The sequence below is a fragment of the Saprolegnia diclina genome, assembly GCF_000281045.1.
Source record: "Saprolegnia diclina VS20 unplaced genomic scaffold supercont1.78, whole genome shotgun sequence".
Lineage (NCBI taxonomy): Eukaryota > Oomycota > Saprolegniomycetes > Saprolegniales > Saprolegniaceae > Saprolegnia > Saprolegnia diclina.
In genome coordinates, this window is record NW_008246145.1 from 81,760 (window position 1) to 99,319 (window position 17,560).

At 57.2% G+C, this 17,560-nt stretch overlaps 5 protein-coding genes across 5 annotated transcripts; 2 read left to right on the plus strand and 3 right to left on the minus strand.

Annotated features, from left to right (window-relative positions):
- Positions 1–1,263: 1,263 nt before the first annotated feature.
- SDRG_14803 (hypothetical protein) lies at positions 1,264–6,699 on the plus strand. Its single transcript, XM_008620958.1, has one exon. It carries the CDS (start codon positions 1,280–1,282, stop codon positions 6,482–6,484), a length of 5,205 nt encoding a protein of 1,734 aa, XP_008619180.1. The 5' UTR covers positions 1,264–1,279; the 3' UTR covers positions 6,485–6,699.
- SDRG_14804 (hypothetical protein) lies at positions 6,633–9,833 on the minus strand. The gene is made up of 15 exons (XM_008620959.1): positions 9,152–9,833; positions 8,839–9,101; positions 8,744–8,793; positions 8,547–8,701; positions 8,297–8,495; positions 8,115–8,245; positions 7,942–8,048; positions 7,850–7,896; positions 7,628–7,805; positions 7,521–7,578; positions 7,384–7,471; positions 7,251–7,337; positions 7,065–7,173; positions 6,900–7,014; positions 6,633–6,848 (listed from the first exon to the last, which is right to left on the minus strand). The coding sequence occupies exons 1-15, from the start codon at positions 9,671–9,673 to the stop codon at positions 6,738–6,740; spliced, it is 2,220 nt and encodes a 739-aa protein (XP_008619181.1). The 5' UTR covers positions 9,674–9,833; the 3' UTR covers positions 6,633–6,737.
- Positions 9,834–10,223: 390 nt separating this feature from the next.
- On the plus strand, positions 10,224–12,092 carry SDRG_14805 (hypothetical protein; the record flags this gene model as incomplete). The annotated part of the gene is made up of 11 exons (XM_008620960.1): positions 10,224–10,418; positions 10,465–10,671; positions 10,735–10,878; positions 10,929–10,973; positions 11,020–11,235; positions 11,286–11,345; positions 11,423–11,534; positions 11,593–11,711; positions 11,758–11,816; positions 11,868–11,928; positions 11,987–12,092. The coding sequence occupies 11 exons, from the start codon at positions 10,224–10,226 to the stop codon at positions 12,044–12,046; spliced, it is 1,278 nt and encodes a 425-aa protein (XP_008619182.1). The 3' UTR covers positions 12,047–12,092.
- A 211-nt stretch (positions 12,093–12,303) lies between these two features.
- Positions 12,304–13,029, minus strand: SDRG_14806 (peroxiredoxin). The gene has a single exon (XM_008620961.1). The coding sequence runs from the start codon at positions 12,969–12,971 to the stop codon at positions 12,357–12,359; it is 615 nt and encodes a 204-aa protein (XP_008619183.1). The 5' UTR covers positions 12,972–13,029; the 3' UTR covers positions 12,304–12,356.
- An 891-nt stretch (positions 13,030–13,920) lies between these two features.
- Positions 13,921–16,193, minus strand: SDRG_14807 (hypothetical protein). The gene is made up of 12 exons (XM_008620962.1): positions 15,934–16,193; positions 15,719–15,882; positions 15,547–15,673; positions 15,394–15,502; positions 15,106–15,342; positions 14,982–15,060; positions 14,774–14,920; positions 14,658–14,730; positions 14,533–14,615; positions 14,364–14,489; positions 14,101–14,317; positions 13,921–14,054 (listed from the first exon to the last, which is right to left on the minus strand). The coding sequence occupies exons 1-12, from the start codon at positions 16,180–16,182 to the stop codon at positions 13,944–13,946; spliced, it is 1,722 nt and encodes a 573-aa protein (XP_008619184.1). The 5' UTR covers positions 16,183–16,193; the 3' UTR covers positions 13,921–13,943.
- Between the last annotated feature and the right edge of the window lie 1,367 nt (positions 16,194–17,560).

The window sequence follows — 17,560 nt, forward strand, 5'->3', positions numbered from 1 at the left end:
CACTGGCGTCGACGCGTGGGTGTACGACGGACTCTCGCTCACGCACGTCACGCGCGTCGCGTCGATAATATCGGCTTTTCCCTTGCGGGACACCGCCTCGGCATCCGTCGACCGACCAAAGCAGCAGCGCAGCGTCGCCCACGCAAACCCGGCGCAGAAAAGGACCGCGACCAGCACAAGAAACCATAGCGGGTACGCCACTCCGCTCGCCGTCATCGATGTGTCCGTTGCCATCTTCGTGTCGCGCCAAATGGAAAATGCTCCAACAGGATCTCGTGTCGGCTTTGTGGCCGATTCTTTGCATTCGATTGTGCCTGCGACAACCCACAACAAACAGCAAACAACTCATGCGTCTTCACAAACCATCGAAATATTGACGGCTGGCGACCACAAACGCAAGTTCCTCGTTGTCTCTGTGGACATTGGAGAAACAGTCGGCGCGTCACGTGACGACCCGACACGATACCGCGCTTTTGTATTCTCACGTAAAAGCTTCGTCGGCAACCATTTGCGCTACATTTTTCGGTTGAAAAAAGAAAAAAGCAAGAGAAATGACGATCCCATCGCTGCCGACCGAGATGCGGGCGAGAGATGCTGCCTCGTTTGAGCCACCGGTTGTCGTTGTCGCTACCGTCCATCTCAACGTCCTCTTGAATGCCACCATTGTGCTGGGCTTGGCCATCGCTGTCGCGTTCGTCGTTCATCGCGTCCAGTGCTGTCTCCGCGTCCTTGTACATCGACGCAGACTCGCTGTCGCACCGACAACGTTATCATCCACAACCCACAAGTGGTCGTTTTGACTGCAAAATTTCGAAATGCAGCCGCTTTGTACATGCGTCGTGGAGCTGATAACAAGAAGTCAACTCATGAAAGTCGTGGCGCCTGACGTCGGTACAGTGAAAAAGGGTTTTCGACCTCAATCAGGTGATTTCACGTTGCTAGAAGCGGAATGCCGAATATTTCCACCGTCGTCACCTTGATAACAGAGCGAGCGGAATATGATTCAATAGTGAAGGCGATACAATTGTACAACAGAGACGGAGACTCCCTTCGCGCATAGCTGGTCCACCCTGGTCCTTCTTTCGAATGCTACTGCGCTTGCATGTACCAAGGGTCAATAATCAGCTGATTATTGACCCTTGCATGTACTAACTTATACTGCACTGCGTAGTAGCTTTTTCAAACTTGCAATATCGTCGGTCGTTGGGTTTCAACCTGTCGGTTTTGCAAAATCTCGGTTACAACCTGTGCACAAAAATTACAAAAAAGTACAACGCGCATGGGATCGCCGGTGCAGCCGACGGAAGTGCCCACCGCCGCTGCACCGAGTCGCACAGGGGCTGTAGGCGCCGTTATCTGGCTCTTGTTTGGCGCAAGTGGCAGCCTCTACTACGTCGCCTTGTTGCAGCCGACGCTGGCCAACGATTTGTGGTGGTCACACTTCAACGCGTCGGGCTACCAAACGCTGCTTGTCGACGTGGTCAACCAGCTGCTTTTGTCGCCACACCTCGGGCGCGTGCAGTTGGCCGCCGCATCGATCCTCGAGACGCGCTACGATCGCCGAATTGCGACACCGGTCTCGCACCCTACGTACACAATGGCGCTCGTGACGACGCGCCTCGACGCGATCGAGTATGGTATCTTGCAGCTGCGCAACACTTCGTGGTGGACGCTCGCGTGGCTGCCGACCCAATACTGCTACGTCGACTTTGAGAGGCGGTGGGCCATGGCCCACACGGCGCGCCGCCAAATGCGCTGCGATACACAGTTTGCAAGCAATGGGGCCGTGTACCTTGAAGCGGTCTTGCGCAATACGAATGCAGTCGCGTTCACCGCGTTTTACGCCGGTAAATTCGATGTCGGCATCACAGAGTACCTCGCCACGTCCGAGGCGGGCGCGTCGTGGATCGCGACAACGACAACGACAAGTGCATCCAGTCAAGCGCCGCTCGCCACGGAAGCGAGCTACTGGCGCTCCCATAATCTCACGTCGTTCGCCTTGCAGTGGCAGAATTTTGTGCTCCCGGGTATTGACGAGACCATGACGCTAACCACCGCGCTCGGCCTCGACCATGTCATTGCGCTCAAAGCCTACGCGCGCCGCGACGGGCCGTGGAGTAGCGCGATCTACAATGGCTTCTTCGTCACCGACCTCGGGTGGGGCGCGGCGGCGTGCAACCGCAGCTTGATCCGAAGGTCGCCCACCTTTTTTCTAACTGCGCCGTGCCCTCGACTGGGGTCCCCACCGTTGGAAGGCATCGTGGGGGTGCCGATGGCCAACGGCGAGTTTACCGACCAAGCACATTTGATGCGAAACGCGCTTGGACCATTCCTCTCCGTGGACCTCTACGTTGTCCCTGTACCGCTCGAGCTCCACGCGCTAAGCGAGGCATTTCGAGTCGCGCTGGTCGCGACGATTGCGAGTGCAAGTTGGGTCCATGCGCTGGACCTCAGCGCCGGTTTCTTCCTCGAGGTCGACCTCGCGCCCTTGGCGTGGCGAGCTGCGGATCGCGTCTACTACGGCGGCAACCCGACGTGTCTTTGGAACAACCCAAAGCCGTTTGTGCAACCGCCCTTGACACATATGGACGACTGCAGTGTGCAGCGACCTTGGTCCGCGGCGCTGTCGCCCGAGCTCGTGCTCTTTGGACTGAGTGCAATGGACAAAGTAGACACACGTACCATCGACGACATTTGCGCGCACCAGACGGCTCAACCGGTCTGCATCAGCGTCCTTACGGCGGCGGCACCCCTGGCTATGCGCTCGATCGTGCATGACGCACTGCCATCGATCGTGATGCCGCTCAACGTCTCGGTGTTGCAGCTCGCTTCGGACGCAAGCGCAAGCAACTGGACCCTGTTGCACCAGCGATTGGCGTCCTGGGAATTCTTTGGACCGCTTTTGCTCTTGCAGTGGGCCCAAGGCCTCCGAGAGGTCGTCGCCTTTGCCGGCGACAACGGAACTCTGGTGCTTCTCTCGGACATTCCGTTGCCCAGCGCACTCCATGCCAACACGTCGGCGTTGAGCGCGGCGAGTCGCGTACTGCTGCTCCTGATAGTCTACTCGGCGGCGGTGCTTGGCGCCATCGCGCTTCTTTTGATTGTCCATATTCTCCATGTTCGAGGGCGATGCTCAAGCCAAAATCTTCTCTTCTTTCATCGCGTGGCGGGCTCCACGTGGCTCGGCCGGCCGCTCATGTTTCTTCGGGGATCGGTCGCGCTCGTGCTTCTCGCTACGGCGCCGATTGGCGTTCATCGTGACGCCGTGCGCGTCACGACGTCCTTAGTGTTGCCCGCGCGGTCCATCGTCGACATTGCGATCCTCTCGAGCGAGGCCAACTGGGTGGCGTATGTGTGTTACGAGCTGTTGCTGCCGCTACACGCTCGCCCATCGCGCGTACCTGCCGTCATGAGCTCCATGGTCCTGTGGTGTCTTTGCTTTGGCTGGACACTAGCATCCCCCGTGGCCGTTGAAGCCACGCTAATGCGGGAGTGCAGTGCCATCAACATGTATCAGGAGGTGCTTTGTACCAGTGCTACCGTCGTTCTTGGCTCCACACTGCGCGTGCTCGGGCTCTTTGGCGCTCAACTCATTGGAGTCGTTGCCGCCGTCCTCTGTTCTGGCCGATGGTCAATGCCATCGCTGGCCGCGTACGAGCCGCCGGTCATGATCTCGGGGGCGGGACAGGCGTTCTTAGCGCCGGCGCCCCCCGATGTTGTTGCAGGCGTCCTCTGCGGCCTTGTGCCTCTACGTCGCAACACAGTGTTTGACATCAAACTCTGGACGATCTCGTCAGCGTCGTCAGCGTCGTCCACCGACGCGACGGACGACCGACTGCGATCGCGCGCGCCGTCCGCGACCCTTGTGCCCGTGCAAGCGTCGTCGTGGAAGGTGAACCTGCTGCTCAAGTTGCTCGGCGTCGCCGCCATTGCGCTCGACCTCTGCGGCAGTGTCTCGTACCTAGCGCTGACAAAAGAGAGCATGCCCAACGACCTTCTCTGGCCGCGCTTCAACATCTCGGGCACGCATGCGTTTCTGGCCCAATGGTTTGTCGACGAAGGCGCACTCGGCACCTCCGAGCACGCGTTGGACAATATTGTCATCAATGCGCGTGGCGACTTTTCGACACCGATCGCTTCGCTTCCAGTGCTTCCGCAAGGCGGCGCGCGGGCGCAATATACAACCCTAACCTCGCTCTCGGATGCCATTGCGGGCCTCCGACTTGTGGACGGCTGTGATGGTCCGTACGTCTTTACGCAGTACTGCTACCTCGACTTGGATCAAAAATGGGAAATGGCCAACTCGATCAAGCGCCAAGAACGATGCAAGTCGATGGTCAACAATGGCGCGGTCTTTCTCGCTTCTCTGCTTCGGAACGTCGATGTCACAGCGTGCTGGGCCGAGTCGTTTGAGATTGGGTTTGGCTCCGAGCTACGGCAGTCGTTAGCCGGTCAAGCTCTGTTAGCTTCTTTTACGCCTCCGTACCTCTCGATCGACGACGAAGTGTCTTATTGGACGCAAAAAGATATCAAGTCGTATACACTGCAGTGGCAAAACTACAAGTCGATCGGTCTCGTCAACACGTACAATATTGTCAATGCCTACGGCGCCTCGTATCCGTTCACGCTGCAGTCGACCGCGGGGTACTACCGCTTGGCGAGCCAGACGTCGTTCCTCATGTACTGGGGCCTCGCCAACGACCTCGGGTACCTCCTCCCCAATATGTCCATCATCGGAAGCTACAGTCTCTTGCGGTCGAGCCACCGATTTGCCTTTCGAAACCACTCGCTTTCAGATGTGTATATGACGACCGGGCTTCTTGACCCGACAATGCCAGGCATAGAGCACGCGTTGACAAGCTCGATTGGTCCGTATGGGACAGTTGACATGTACTTCGAGCCGGTGCCGGAGCTCGTCCGGCGTGGGGCCCACGCCGCGTACAATGTACTGCGCACCTTGCGCGTACTAGCACCCGCTAGCTACGACGACGTCAACAACCCCCCGTACGAGGTGTCGCCAGTCCCACTGGCGTGGCTGGACATGAATTTTCGCGCCGTGGGCGGCTCGGTGCTCTGCCCTCCGTCGCTCGGTTATGCGGCGCCAATTTCCATGCATATGTACGAGGCCTTTACGTTCGAAGCACCGTGCTCCACACTGTTGGCCTCGACGTCGTTTGCTCCGACGGCGGACCAGCACCTCTTTGCCTACATGTTTACCGCAAGGACGACGACCAACGATCTACCGTCGCTCTGTGCTCAAGCAGGAACGCAAGAGTGGTCGTGCAACGCGACTGTGTCCCGCGTAGCAGAGTTTCTCGCGCCTTTTGCGAACCTTGTGGAGAATCTCACGAGCCTCTACCGCGACGATATGGTCACGGCCATGTCCCGTCTCGGTGTTGAGCTCTTTCAGTTTGGCAAGGCGTCGTACCAAGCCCCAATCTCGACCTACTATTTTCCAATCTTGGACCCGCCGTTCGACTACTTTGGGTGGCTCTGGATCGACGACTGGGTCCGAGGCCAGCGCGACGTCGTCACGTTTCTCGGGGATGCCGGGCGTCGCACCATGATCGGGGGGCTGCTGCAAGCGTCGTCCCAGCCCGTCGATCCCGCCGAATTGCCAACGGTCTTTGCGTTGTACGCGCGCCGCGGTGTGCAGTACGTGACGCTTATCATGCTCTCGTTGGCGAGTATTGTCTTGTTGTACACAATGGTATTGCGCGGCGCCATGGAGGGCCGGAACCTCTTCAAGCTCAGCCGCGTCGGTGGCTTTGTCTGGGTCGGACGGCCCCTCATTGGCCTGCGGAGCGTCACGGCCCTCTGCCTTCTCTCGCGCGGCACCGTCGCTTTGACCCGCGACGGGCATTTCACAGCATTTGCGCCAGTCCACGTTCCTTGGTATGCGACGGTCCTTGCTGCGAACGAAGTCACGTGGCTGTTGAGCCTCGTCAACGATCTCGATCTGCTCTTCACCCGTGGCACCAGCGCCACGTACGCGACGATCGAGATGCTCGTGGTGTGGAGCTGCACCGCGTGCTTGACGGTCTATGCCCCGATCCGCCCGACGATTGCCGTCCACCCGATCTGTACGCCGGTCGAGCTCGACTTTCAAGTGAGCTGCGTCGCTGGCACCGTGCACGCGGGCTCGTGGACCCGTCTTCTAGTCTTGGTCGGCCTCGTCGTGGGGCTGCATGGCGTTGGTGGTACGCTCTGGCGAAGACGGTGGCCACCACCAGTGCAATATCGCAGTCGGTCCCGCTTGCTCGCCGGCGGCGCGAAATGGCTCTTTCACCACGGGCCGTGGCAGGTCGACCGCGTGTACTACTTGGACCGTGCGTCGGCGGCGCTCAATGGGCTCCTTAGCGCTCGCGCCGGCAACGTCTTTTTTGTGCTGGACGTCAAAACGTGGCGACTCTTGCAGCTGGGTCCTTGTGCCCGCGAGGATGATGGCGGGTTCGCCAAGGCACTGCCGCTCGTCGACGACTGAGTTTGGGTCCTAAACACAGCGCATATGCACCAAAACGTCAAGCGACCACCAACGTTAACGAAGGAGAGACTAGTGTGCCACGTTCCATACATGGGTGTGCGTCAAGAAGGCTGCGAGGCTGCCACGTCAGGAACGAATTTTAGCCAATGAGAAGCAAGGAAGTTCAACGTGAGCGTTAATTTCCAATCAAAATGCGACGAATTCGACCACATTGCTGCTACGTCAACAAGAGTAGTGGAGAGCTCGAGGTCTCTTATCGGGGTGCTATCCGACTGGAGCGTTTGGCGGAACTTTCGGGGGCGTGGAGACTTGGGCCGCTGGGCGCAGTGGGGCGCAGAACGGTTTGCTTCCGCGGCCGGCGCCACTAGACAGAGTAGAGTACTAGAGTGCACAGATTGTCGTCGTGATCGCGTACAGCATTGACGCTCACGACCTTGTGGACAGCGTTTTTAAACACTTTTTGAAATTCCCGCAGCACGCGCGTCGGGTGCGCAGCCACAAGCGGTGGAATCAGCGACGCTTCGCAGTGGCTACGATCCGGACACACATGGTATAATTCCACATACACAATGTACTATACGCTTTCCATTCCGCGGCCTGAAATTCCGCGTCGAGACGACAGCCGCTAAAGAGAATGTCCTGAAGCGCTTCGAGTATGCGCGGTGTCTTGTTGACGGCGCGTTGAAACTCTAAGATTTAGTGCAATATTGTTTGACAAATAATAAAATAAGAAAAAATAAGAAAAAGAAACAAGAAAATAGTGTACCTTCGACAGTAATGTCGCCATCGCCGTTCTCATCAAGGGCGCGCATGATCTCATTGACGTTGTTTTCGAGTTCGAGCCCCTTGACCTCTGAAATTGCCCAGTTACTGGACAGATGGCGTGTACTTTATCGCACCGTGCAGCTGCAGCCCGCGTTTTCGTGAGACTAGTGTCTTGTGAATTTCTTGCTTGGTAACCGTGCCACCGCCATCCAGATCCAGCACCTAGATACGAGGTTAGAAAGCATCGAAAATGTACAGATCGGCAATTTACCCAGTGCACCATGCGTGCCCGTGCATCGGGCGTGCCTTGCATGAGCGTCGAGAGTCCTCTACACCATTATTCATCATCATGTTTCCATTGTCGTAATCGATATTTACTGAATGAATTCGTCAAAATCCACAAATTGGTCCTTGTTGGCGTCGAATGCTAGAAAGAGACGCATCGCAAGTGCGTGGTCCACGGGGTGGGAGCGTGCGAGGCGAAAGAAATACGAAATGATCGCGGTAAAGCCGTAGACATCAATCGAGTTGGGCGCTTTCGCATCCGAACGCGGCGCTACACTCGTCGGTCAACTGAATAGGTTGTGAGAAAGTACGCACCACTCGCTTGCAAGCCCGAGCTCCACAACTTGCGCAGCGTACGAAGCCTACGTGGCACTGCATAATGCTAAACGTAATGGCTGTTCGCAGACCCGAGTTTGAGCTTGACGTTCTTTGGGTGTACGGCGAGGCGAAGGGGAAGGGCGCCGGCAAAACAGTGAAAGAACATTGGTATTCGACTGCACGCAATGCAAAATTCCTAGTGAAAACCCACCATTTCCATTTGAAATATTGTCATATTGTACAAAATCGACAGTCGACGCACCTGGAATTCCATGTGCCCGTCGTGGTTGCGGTCGACGACCCCAAGCAGCTGTTGGCTAAATAGAATTTGGTCCCAGAGGTCTTCTTTGTCCGACTGTAGCGTCTGAAACACTTCGTCCACTTCGATGGACCCTAATCGTCGTACGAGGGTAGACCATATGTTTATTATGAAAACGTACGTACCACCGCCGTCGCGGTCGTAAATGGAGAAGACCCACTTCATTTTTTCAAGGTCCGTGCCGTGCACGAGCAGGTGGCAGAGCTGTGCAAAGTCGCTTAGCGTCACGGACCGTTCTTGGCTCTTGCCGTGGTGCTGACACGCCGCGGGGTAGCACTTGGCGGCCCACTCTTGGCTGTCAAAGCCCAGCGTCAAGCACAGCATCTAGTAGAAATTGTTCGCATGTCCCATAAGCTGGTGAAAACACAAAATGACCTTGGCAAATTCATCTTTCGAGAGCACGGCTTGGCCCGAGATCTTCTTCAGTACCATCGTGGGCGCCCCGGGGTGCAACGACGCCGCCACTTGGGCGTACGTCTGTAAAATGGCCTTTGGCACAACGTCCGCCGATGCTTTTTGGTTGTCGAGATCTAGAGAGCCATGCAGGCAAGGTCTAGGAGGCAAAGGGCTACCCCGCTCGGCGTTTGCCGATGCAGTCCGGCGCTTGACGGCGATCGAGAGCCTACAACGACTTGTTTTTTGTACACCGACCATAGATAGGACTCACTTGCGGAGCTGGCGCGCTTGCTGGGCGACGCGGACCATCGTGTAGAGTGACGTGCCCGGGGTGTCTTCTTCGACCACATTCGTGTCGGGTGTCGCACTCGGTGGTGGCAGCGACGTTCGCGACGGCAGCTGGAGCTCCTCGACCTTGGCGACGCTGAAGCGAAGGCGGTGCACCGACTCCCTTCGACCGCGCATAATTTGGAGCGACATGTCTTGGTCGCTGGTCCGCGACGAGAGATTTTGCAGCGACTGGTGCAATACCTCCTATTCACATCTGCGTCCTCCTCCTCCAAATATACTAGAGATGCAAGTACCTGCGCCATGTCGTGCTGGGACGACTTTTCCTTGAGCTCGTGGATTTGTCGTTGCGTGCGGGCAGACGTGAGCTCCCGCGACAGCAGCGCCCGTGACGACGGTACTCGCGCTCCCCCGGTGGTCAGCAACTTGTCGGGTCGAAACGGTTTGGACAGGGACCCCAGTTGGCGCAGCTGAATGTGAAAGAGCGACTCCTTGCGCTCCTTGAGGTACGGCGTGGGCGACAGTAGCGCGGTGGCAACCAACGGCACGCTCGGTGCATCGACCACCAGCGTTCCAGACGGACGACTTGTGTTTGGACGAGCCGGCGACGTCGTTTGGGGTCGTGGCGTCGCGGCTGGATCAATGGCGTCGAGCTGCGCTTGAAGATCGGCCTTGCCGTTGTGCCCCGTGGTTATTTGCCTCGTGGTGGCCACGGTGCGCAGCGCCTGTAGCAGCGCTCGCGTCGTACAAGCAATCTCATCGTCGTCACTGTCGTCGACAGCCGGCGACGACTCGAGCGTCGCCATCTCGACCGCCATGTTTAGAAAAGACACGTTGAAACTGGCGCGGGAACTTGACTTGACAGCAAAGGCTTGCGGCGGAGGAGAAAGGAGGTTACCAGATTAGAATAATTCACTTGACCGCAATACGCCGACTCCTCTTTATTTGTCTAAGACGCTCTTCTCAAGCTAGTTTTGGACTCTTATTACCGGTGTGGATGAACAATTCTATTGAACCCACCATCAAAAACGACTCTCTTCCATGCTTCGATTCATAAAACTTGCGATTCACACGATTTGTGATTCACAAAACTTGTGATTCAAAAAATTTGGGAATGGCTGACGAAAAGATGCGAATGCACGGTTGCCGCGAAGCACGAGTCGAATCATCAAGGGAGCCACGCGAGAAAAGGTGGCAGCTTCGCGAGACAAGGTGTCGTCCCGTAGGCTATACGCACGCCATTGTACGGCGATATGGCCCATGTCCACGGTTGGTTTGCAGGGAAAAGTGGTGTGCCTGTAGCCTGGCAGAGAAGTAAGTTCGTATCCGGATCCGGTCATTTTCGCTTAAGCAACATTTGCACGCGTCATGCGCTGGGTCGTGCTCTTCCTCTCGCTGCTACAAGTGGCGTATGGCCTCAAGCAAGACTGGGTCTTCGGCGACGAGACGCGCCGCCAGTTCCTCATCGAGCGCTTCGCCTTTGACGCCGACGGCCAGCTCGAGGCCGAGCTCCACGTCGCCCCGGCCTCGCAGCTGGCACGGACCAGCATCCTCTTTGTTCATGTACGACGGTCGCCGCCATGGCCCGCTCATGCAATGGGTCGTGTAGGAAGACGATCTCATGGAGGACGCCGCCGCCTACTTTCAGCGACCGTACGATGCGGTCGTGTGCATCTTGGACGCACAGCCCGCGACCACGCGCATGGATTTTGACGACGAAAAGACGTGGCACATTGCGCACCCGATCGAGCGTGCAGGCTTTTACTACGTGCTGTTCGCCCACTGCGGCGCGCAAGACACGGAAGTCTCGTTCTCGGTACGTCCATACCTTGCGTCGTCGGGTTGTCCACGTTGCAATTGATGCGTTTCTCCTATGCAGATGCGCGCCGTGTTCAAAAACCCGGACGGCAACTACCTCTCGGCCGGCGACGCGCCCGTGCCGCTCATCTACCTTCTTACGAGCATCGTCTTTCTCACTGCGGGTTTGCACTGGGCGCGCGTGCTGCACGCCAACGTCGCCCACGTACGGCTGTGCATCGATGCTCCCACATGCTTATCTTCGATATGTGCTAGATCCACCATATTCACTACATGATGGCGGTCCTCGTCAGCGTCAAGGTAGACAATATTGCCATTGTCACGAGTCGGAAATCGTATTCCGTAGACACTGTCGCTCTTTGCCGAGTCGATGCGCTTCTACTACATGAAGGCGCACGGCGACACGATGACGTCCTGGAACGAGATCTACTATGTCTTTATGTTCCTCAAGGGCATCATGCTCTTCGTCGTCATCCTCCTCATTGGCACGGGCTGGTCGCTCCTCAAGCCGCACTTGAACCCGTCCGAGAAGCAGATCATCTTTGTCGTCCTCCTCCTCCAGGTACATGGTCTTCTTGCTGCTAAATCCAGCAAAAATCAAAATGCGCCTAGGTGCTCAACAACATTGCAGTCGTTGTGCTCCAGGAAAGCTCGATTGGGACACAAGCCTGGGTCGGCTGGATATCTTTTTTTGCGCAGCTTTTTGTCTTTTATTTGTGGTATTTTGCGAATTGGAACCCTTGACCTAGTATTACCGCGATGTGATGCACCTCGTGGACATTGTGTGCTGCTGCGCGATCCTCTTTCCTATCGTGTCGAGCATTCGCCATTTGCGCCAAACAGCCGAGACGGACGGCAAAGGTATATCTCGTATATTGATACCTTGATACACGTCGGGCTCTCACGGTGATCTCATTAGCCCACATCAACTTGCAAAAGCTGACGCAATTCCGCAGCTTTTACATTGCCGTGGTTGCGTACGTATACTTTACGCGGATCGCCCTGTACCTGCTTGCGGCGTCCCTTCCCTTCAACGCCGTATCCAAGCGTCTTACAGAACCATATCTAACGCAAGGCTGCGTAGACGTGGATCTCGGTGCTCGTCGGTGAACTCGCGGCGCTTGCATTTTATGCTGTCACGGGGTATGACGGCGACCGTGCCTGGTGCTGTCCATGTATCCACTCGGTGACTAGGTGGAAGTTTCAACCGCAGTCGCAGAACCCGTATTTGGCGCTTCAGACCACCGTCCCGCTGGTACTACCTTGTTGCCGAATCGTCGGACGCGAGGTTGACTGGAATGTGGTTGACGTAGGATGAATTTGGCCTGGACGACGACGACGATGACTTTGGCTTTGGCCCGGCCAAAGCCTAGTGTCAGTGCTGCCCTTAGAACCACATAGCATTCTCAATGAATCTGTCTTCTACACCAATGCACAAACGTCATTCGAATGTGATCGACCTAATGCCAGCTTGCATCTTACGACCTTTGACGCTATCAGATCGTAGTGCATCACGCGGCCATGCTGAGCTCGTAGTTGTACTGTGATGACCTTGCCGTCGGTGATCTCTCCACCAGGCTTTTGATGGGAGCCCGCGCTGCGTTGACCATGTGGTTGTGGGGGCGAGGGATGTACGGACAAACAAGTTTTCAAGGTTAATCGAGTTCTAGCGACTAGTATCGTTTAGTGGGCCTTGCGCTTCTTGTCGGCTTCCTCAAAGTAGGCCTTGGAGTCCTTGGGGTTGGCGACCATCGTGTCGGCACCGGGCGTCCAGCCAGCAGGGCAGACCTCGCCGTGCTCGTCCGTGAACTGGAAGGCCTGGACGAGGCGGAGGATCTCGTCGACGTTGCGGCCGACCGGGAGGTCGTTGATCGTGATCTGGCGGAGCGTGCCCTTGTCGTCAATGATGAAGAGGCCGCGGAACGGGACACCCTCGTCCTCGCCGTCTTCGATCAAGACGCCATAGTCACGCGCAATCTTCTTGGTGACATCCGAGATGACCGGAATCGCCATGTGGCCGAGACCGCCTTCGTTGCGGGGCTGGTTGATCCACGCCAAGTGCGAGAACTTGGAGTCGCACGAGGCCGCGAGGACGACCGTGTTGAGCGCCTCGAATTCCTTGACGCGGTCCGAGAAGGCAATGATTTCGGTCGGGCACACAAAGGTAAAGTCGAGCGGGTAGAAGAAGAGCACGACGTACTTGCCCTTGAAGTCCGAGAGCGAGATGTCCTCGAACTCGCCGTTGACGACAGCGGGGGCCGTGAAGGCGGGGGCAGGCTTGCGGATGATGGCGACCATGGTGGCGAGAAGATGCAAAAGGCAAAGTGAGCTGGACTTTCTAGCGGCCGACAGCGTTTCGACTTTTGACCAATGGCATCGCACGCCATGGATTTTATTGTATACTTTTTATTACAACAGGCTTTTTGTATGAAAATGCGTGGCATTCAAATGGGGGGACAAGACAGCCGCTAAATTTCAACCAATGGCATCGAACCGACGGTGGATGCCAACGATGTTTCGAAGGCTTGTGAAGGCGACGTCGAAGCTTCGCGATCGTCCGACCAACTCATTATTAGCTGTGTGACGTGACCGACGACTGGCGCCTCGCCATGCTCTCTCGCAGCGCCTCTGCCCTCGGACGGCGTCCACTGGAGCCGCCGAGGCCATCGCAAAGGTATCTGAAAGACTTAGGGGATCGCCATCCTCTTGCACCGACAGTAACCGGTACGAGAGCTACGAGCCGTCGAAGGCGACCAAGCGAGCTGTGGTGCACGGTGGTGGCAAGATGCGGTGGATCCGCGGATTCCTCCACGTGGCACAACGATATGATTGGCTCGCCGTGATGGCTGCCATCACGTGATTGGACCACGAGTAGCCAGGCGGAAGCCGACGTTCAAGATCGCGAACCTTCGACGCCGACCGAGTTCGCGAGCGATCCGGCGGCTGTCTTTGCACTGCAAGACGACCGAGAAGCACCGAGGCCGCCGAGTAGTCACCAAAGCTGCTCTGCGACACTTGTTGGCTCACGCCGCTAGCCCCAGCAGCATGCTTCCGCGGATGTGACGCGAGATCGGGTCGTTGGACGTATGCGGTGGACTAGGTCTTTTAGCCGTGTGGCGACGGACCACCTGCGCTGCCGTAGCCTGCATGGCCAGCACGTCGCCAACACCGCGCAATGTCGCCGTGTTTGCTAGCGCTGGTTGCCCGTGCATCGATTGTATGCGAGCCTTGTTATGGAGAACGAAGGTTGAGGATGCGAACGTGTATTCATCAGAAAGACTCTCGGAGACGCGACTTGTCGCCGCTAAGGAGCAAGTGGGGCATGATCTCCTTTTGCTTGGCGAGCTGGAGCGTCCGAATCTCACGACAGACCTCGCCCACCTAGTCGTACATGCTATGCAGCGTCAGAAATCGTCCATACTCGCACCTCGACTTTGTGCTCGAGGTCAAAGTCGAACGCGTTAAAGATGAGGTTGATGTCGGCCGTCGAAAACTTGAGCTGCTGCAGTGCGATCGTGAATTGCTTGCGGTCCAGCCACAGGAGCGGCAGCGTCTCAGCGTCAAAGCCTGCATCGTACGAGCTCTTTTGCGCTTGGAGCAGCATGCGGCGGCCGCGGCGGTCCGTCGCTGCCGACTGCACGAGCCTAGCCCACCTTGCTGAATCGCAACGGCCAATTGGCGCCGAGTAACCTCATATAGTCGTCGAGGTCGAGCGTCTCGTACAGTTGTCGGAGATGCCCTGGGACGTTGGCGTAGGCTTGGTTGCGCAGACAGTTGAAGATGAATTCGATCGAGCGGTGCACGATCGTCTTGTTCCTACATGATAATAAGGTCAGCGTGTTCGAGTGCAAGCTATTACCGGCCGAGCGCCGCGTTCTTCTGGCCCACGACGCTGCGCCGCTTCTCGCGCTCAAACTGCAGCTTTTCCGAGTATTCTTCGACCTGCCACCGACATCATGTACCTCAGATAAGAACAAGGCGTACGGTGTTGCGCTCGGCCGCGTCCATGCAATAGACGGTCGCCGACCGCAGAAACGACAGCCGCGCCGTCTTGGGTCTACATGCCGCTTGGACCAAGGACAGAGAGTCGAAGGAGGCACCGTATTTTGGCACCGGCGACTGTGACCATGGGCGCGGCCTTTTGCACCGCGTGGAGTGCTGACTTGGGCCGGAGCTTGCGTTTCTCCAGCGTCGACGAGACGTTCGAGTGCAATGTCTCTAGCCCCAAGCGACACGCCCGGCCCGGTCTACAGGCACACAGACAATAATATTGTCCCTTTCCTACATATGGTGGACACTTGGACGCACTTTGCGATGGGCAAAGTGTACATTCGGCCCGGGTTCTTGTGTGCATTGTGTGCGGCTTCCAAATTCAAGTAGACGCGCTCTATCACATCGATGCGGGATGGAAGCCAGGGTTGATGGACCCTACCTGCGTCCTGCGCCGGCTGCAGCAGACTTTGCGTCGTCTGCACCGGCAGCGTATACGGCTGGACACCCGGAAACACGTCCGGTGTCCGAAGCGGAATCGCATTGATTGGTGGGGGCGTCGCTGGACGTGGCCCTTGGTTGGACGTCGCCATGTCGTTCTGGAAGAGGTGGGGCTTGGGCGGCGACGCGGGTGGTACCCACGCCGGTTTTGTGTCCGCGTCTTCCTCGTGCGGCTCCTCTGACACGAGAAATGCTTGTCAGCACACGTGTGGACACGACGTTGTCGTACCATGCCACGCCCGGGGCAAGTCGATGTTGTGATGACCGACGTTCGGCCGGCCTTCGATGCGCTTCTTCCACTCTCTGGGGTTGGCGAGCTCGGCGGCCACGTCCAGCGCCTAATAGACTTGCGTTTTTGCAGCCTTTTTTTTAAACAGACGACCTTCCGCGGCGGATACGCCAACAGCAGCGACTTGAACTCGTCCGTGAGACCATGCACCGCGAGCACTTGGCGAGAGCCGTCGCTCGGCGCCAAGAGCCCGTCCGTTCCTGCGCCTGCCAGTTTGAACCTACGTCCGCTGCGTCACGCGGCCACTTTGCCGTTGTATACGTACGACGACGCCGAGTTGCTATGACCGAGGCGCCACCCAACAGGGTGCATCGCGTCACTGTCGCCACTACCATGCTTGTGGTTGTTGTTGTTGCTTGGCTTGCGCGGCGACGGCACGGTCGAGTAGAGGTCATGGACAAAGCCCACTGCCGCCATCGGTGGTCGACCCTAAACACGTTTGGGCGGCTATGGTTACGCAAGAATAAAGGTAGAGGAGACCCCAATGGGCTGCGGACTCGGCGGTGGTGCCTGCGACGCCTTGCGGCGGCGCGTTGTGGGGCACTGCGCCGCTGACCCGACGTTGTAGAGAGCCGCTTTGCGGCGGATCTCGGCCACGTTGACCGGCGGCTTGTGCTTGCGCCGCTGCGTTGTCGTCGGATATACGCCTTCAAGCCTCTCTTTCGAGCTGCTGCGCACCCGCGCCGGCCTGGGATCGACCATCGGCGATGCGAGTCGACGACTATTCATAGATCGGATGACGCGCCGTATGCCGACGATTTAATAACTTCGGTGACTATAGTCGTTTTCGGTGTAAGAATAATAGTCTCCATCCAAATGCAAGCAATTCGCTCAAACTAACGCAAAGAGGTCGGTGGCGCGAGGCCGGAATGCAGTTGGCACGTGGTCGGTTCGCCCCAAGGAACATAACACATTGTTATTTTACTTTCTTCGTGTAGACTTGAAGAAGAAGCTACATGGTCCGCTGAAGTGGACCATGTAGCGTCTTCTTCAAGTCTACACCACTTGTTGTCGTAGATGGATAGAACCATCGAGTTTGACATCGTCTCGAGCCTTTCGATTACTCGCACTTGGCAACATTGCAAGGGTGCTTCAATATATTGATATGCCAAGTGACAGAGAGTGTCGTCGCGCAATATCTGATCGGGTGGCGCAAGACCGTTCGCCTGCAGCGAGCAATGGCAGTGCGTATTCGCTTTGGGTGGCGTATCACTAGCAACTGCCACGTCGAGCAGGCTCAAAACAACGAGAAACGAGAGAGCCACGATTTGTTCTGGTCGTCGAAGCGCAAAAAGATGCGTCGCGGTCAACTGCGGCAACCGCACGACCGACCATGGGTGCGCCACAGCTGTGACCATACGACAGATGTTGTCGCCCTCTGCGGCGGCCAGATGACCTCGGGCGCGCATCATCGTTGGAGTCGCGGCCCCAGGAAGTACCCCAAATGTGCATAGGATCGCAACGACATGAAACTTGCTTGCATGAGCATCCTGCACGTCAGCTATCGACAAGAGTTCTCTTGCGATATACTATCGTTGGTTACAGCTACGACGAGGTCGACAGGCGCCGCGCTCCGAGCCGCACGGACCACGGCGGATGACGACGACATCGCGAAGAGACAGCGAAGACGTGACAGCAACGCTCCAGAAAGGCGGCTGGATCGACACAGCTGATCCTTGATCTTGGGTGCCTCGTCCAGCCGTGACTAATTGCATCTTGAAATAGTCGTCGGCGTCGTAGACTTAGAGCCTTTGGGCTCTATTTGATAGCTTACTGGCGCGTCGAGGATCAGCGCTTTTCACCAAGTCCGCGTCGGAGCAGAAGCGAAAGCAAGGCGGCAAGTCCACGGAGCATCGACACCATCCCCATCGGACGATGCTGGGTGGCGACTCGGATTGAAGCGCGCGGGTTGCAGCTTAGACACGAAACAGATGGCTCAACGTCACCGACTCCGTCGCCCCCTCGCGCCACCGACGCGACCGGCTCGGTGGTCGTCGTGCCGCTCTCTTTCAAAGAGCACTGTCGAATGCGCTATCGTGTAGATGGTGTTGAGACGGCAAGAGAGAGCATTCGGTAGCAACAAAGTGAACACGAGCACAAGGCGAGG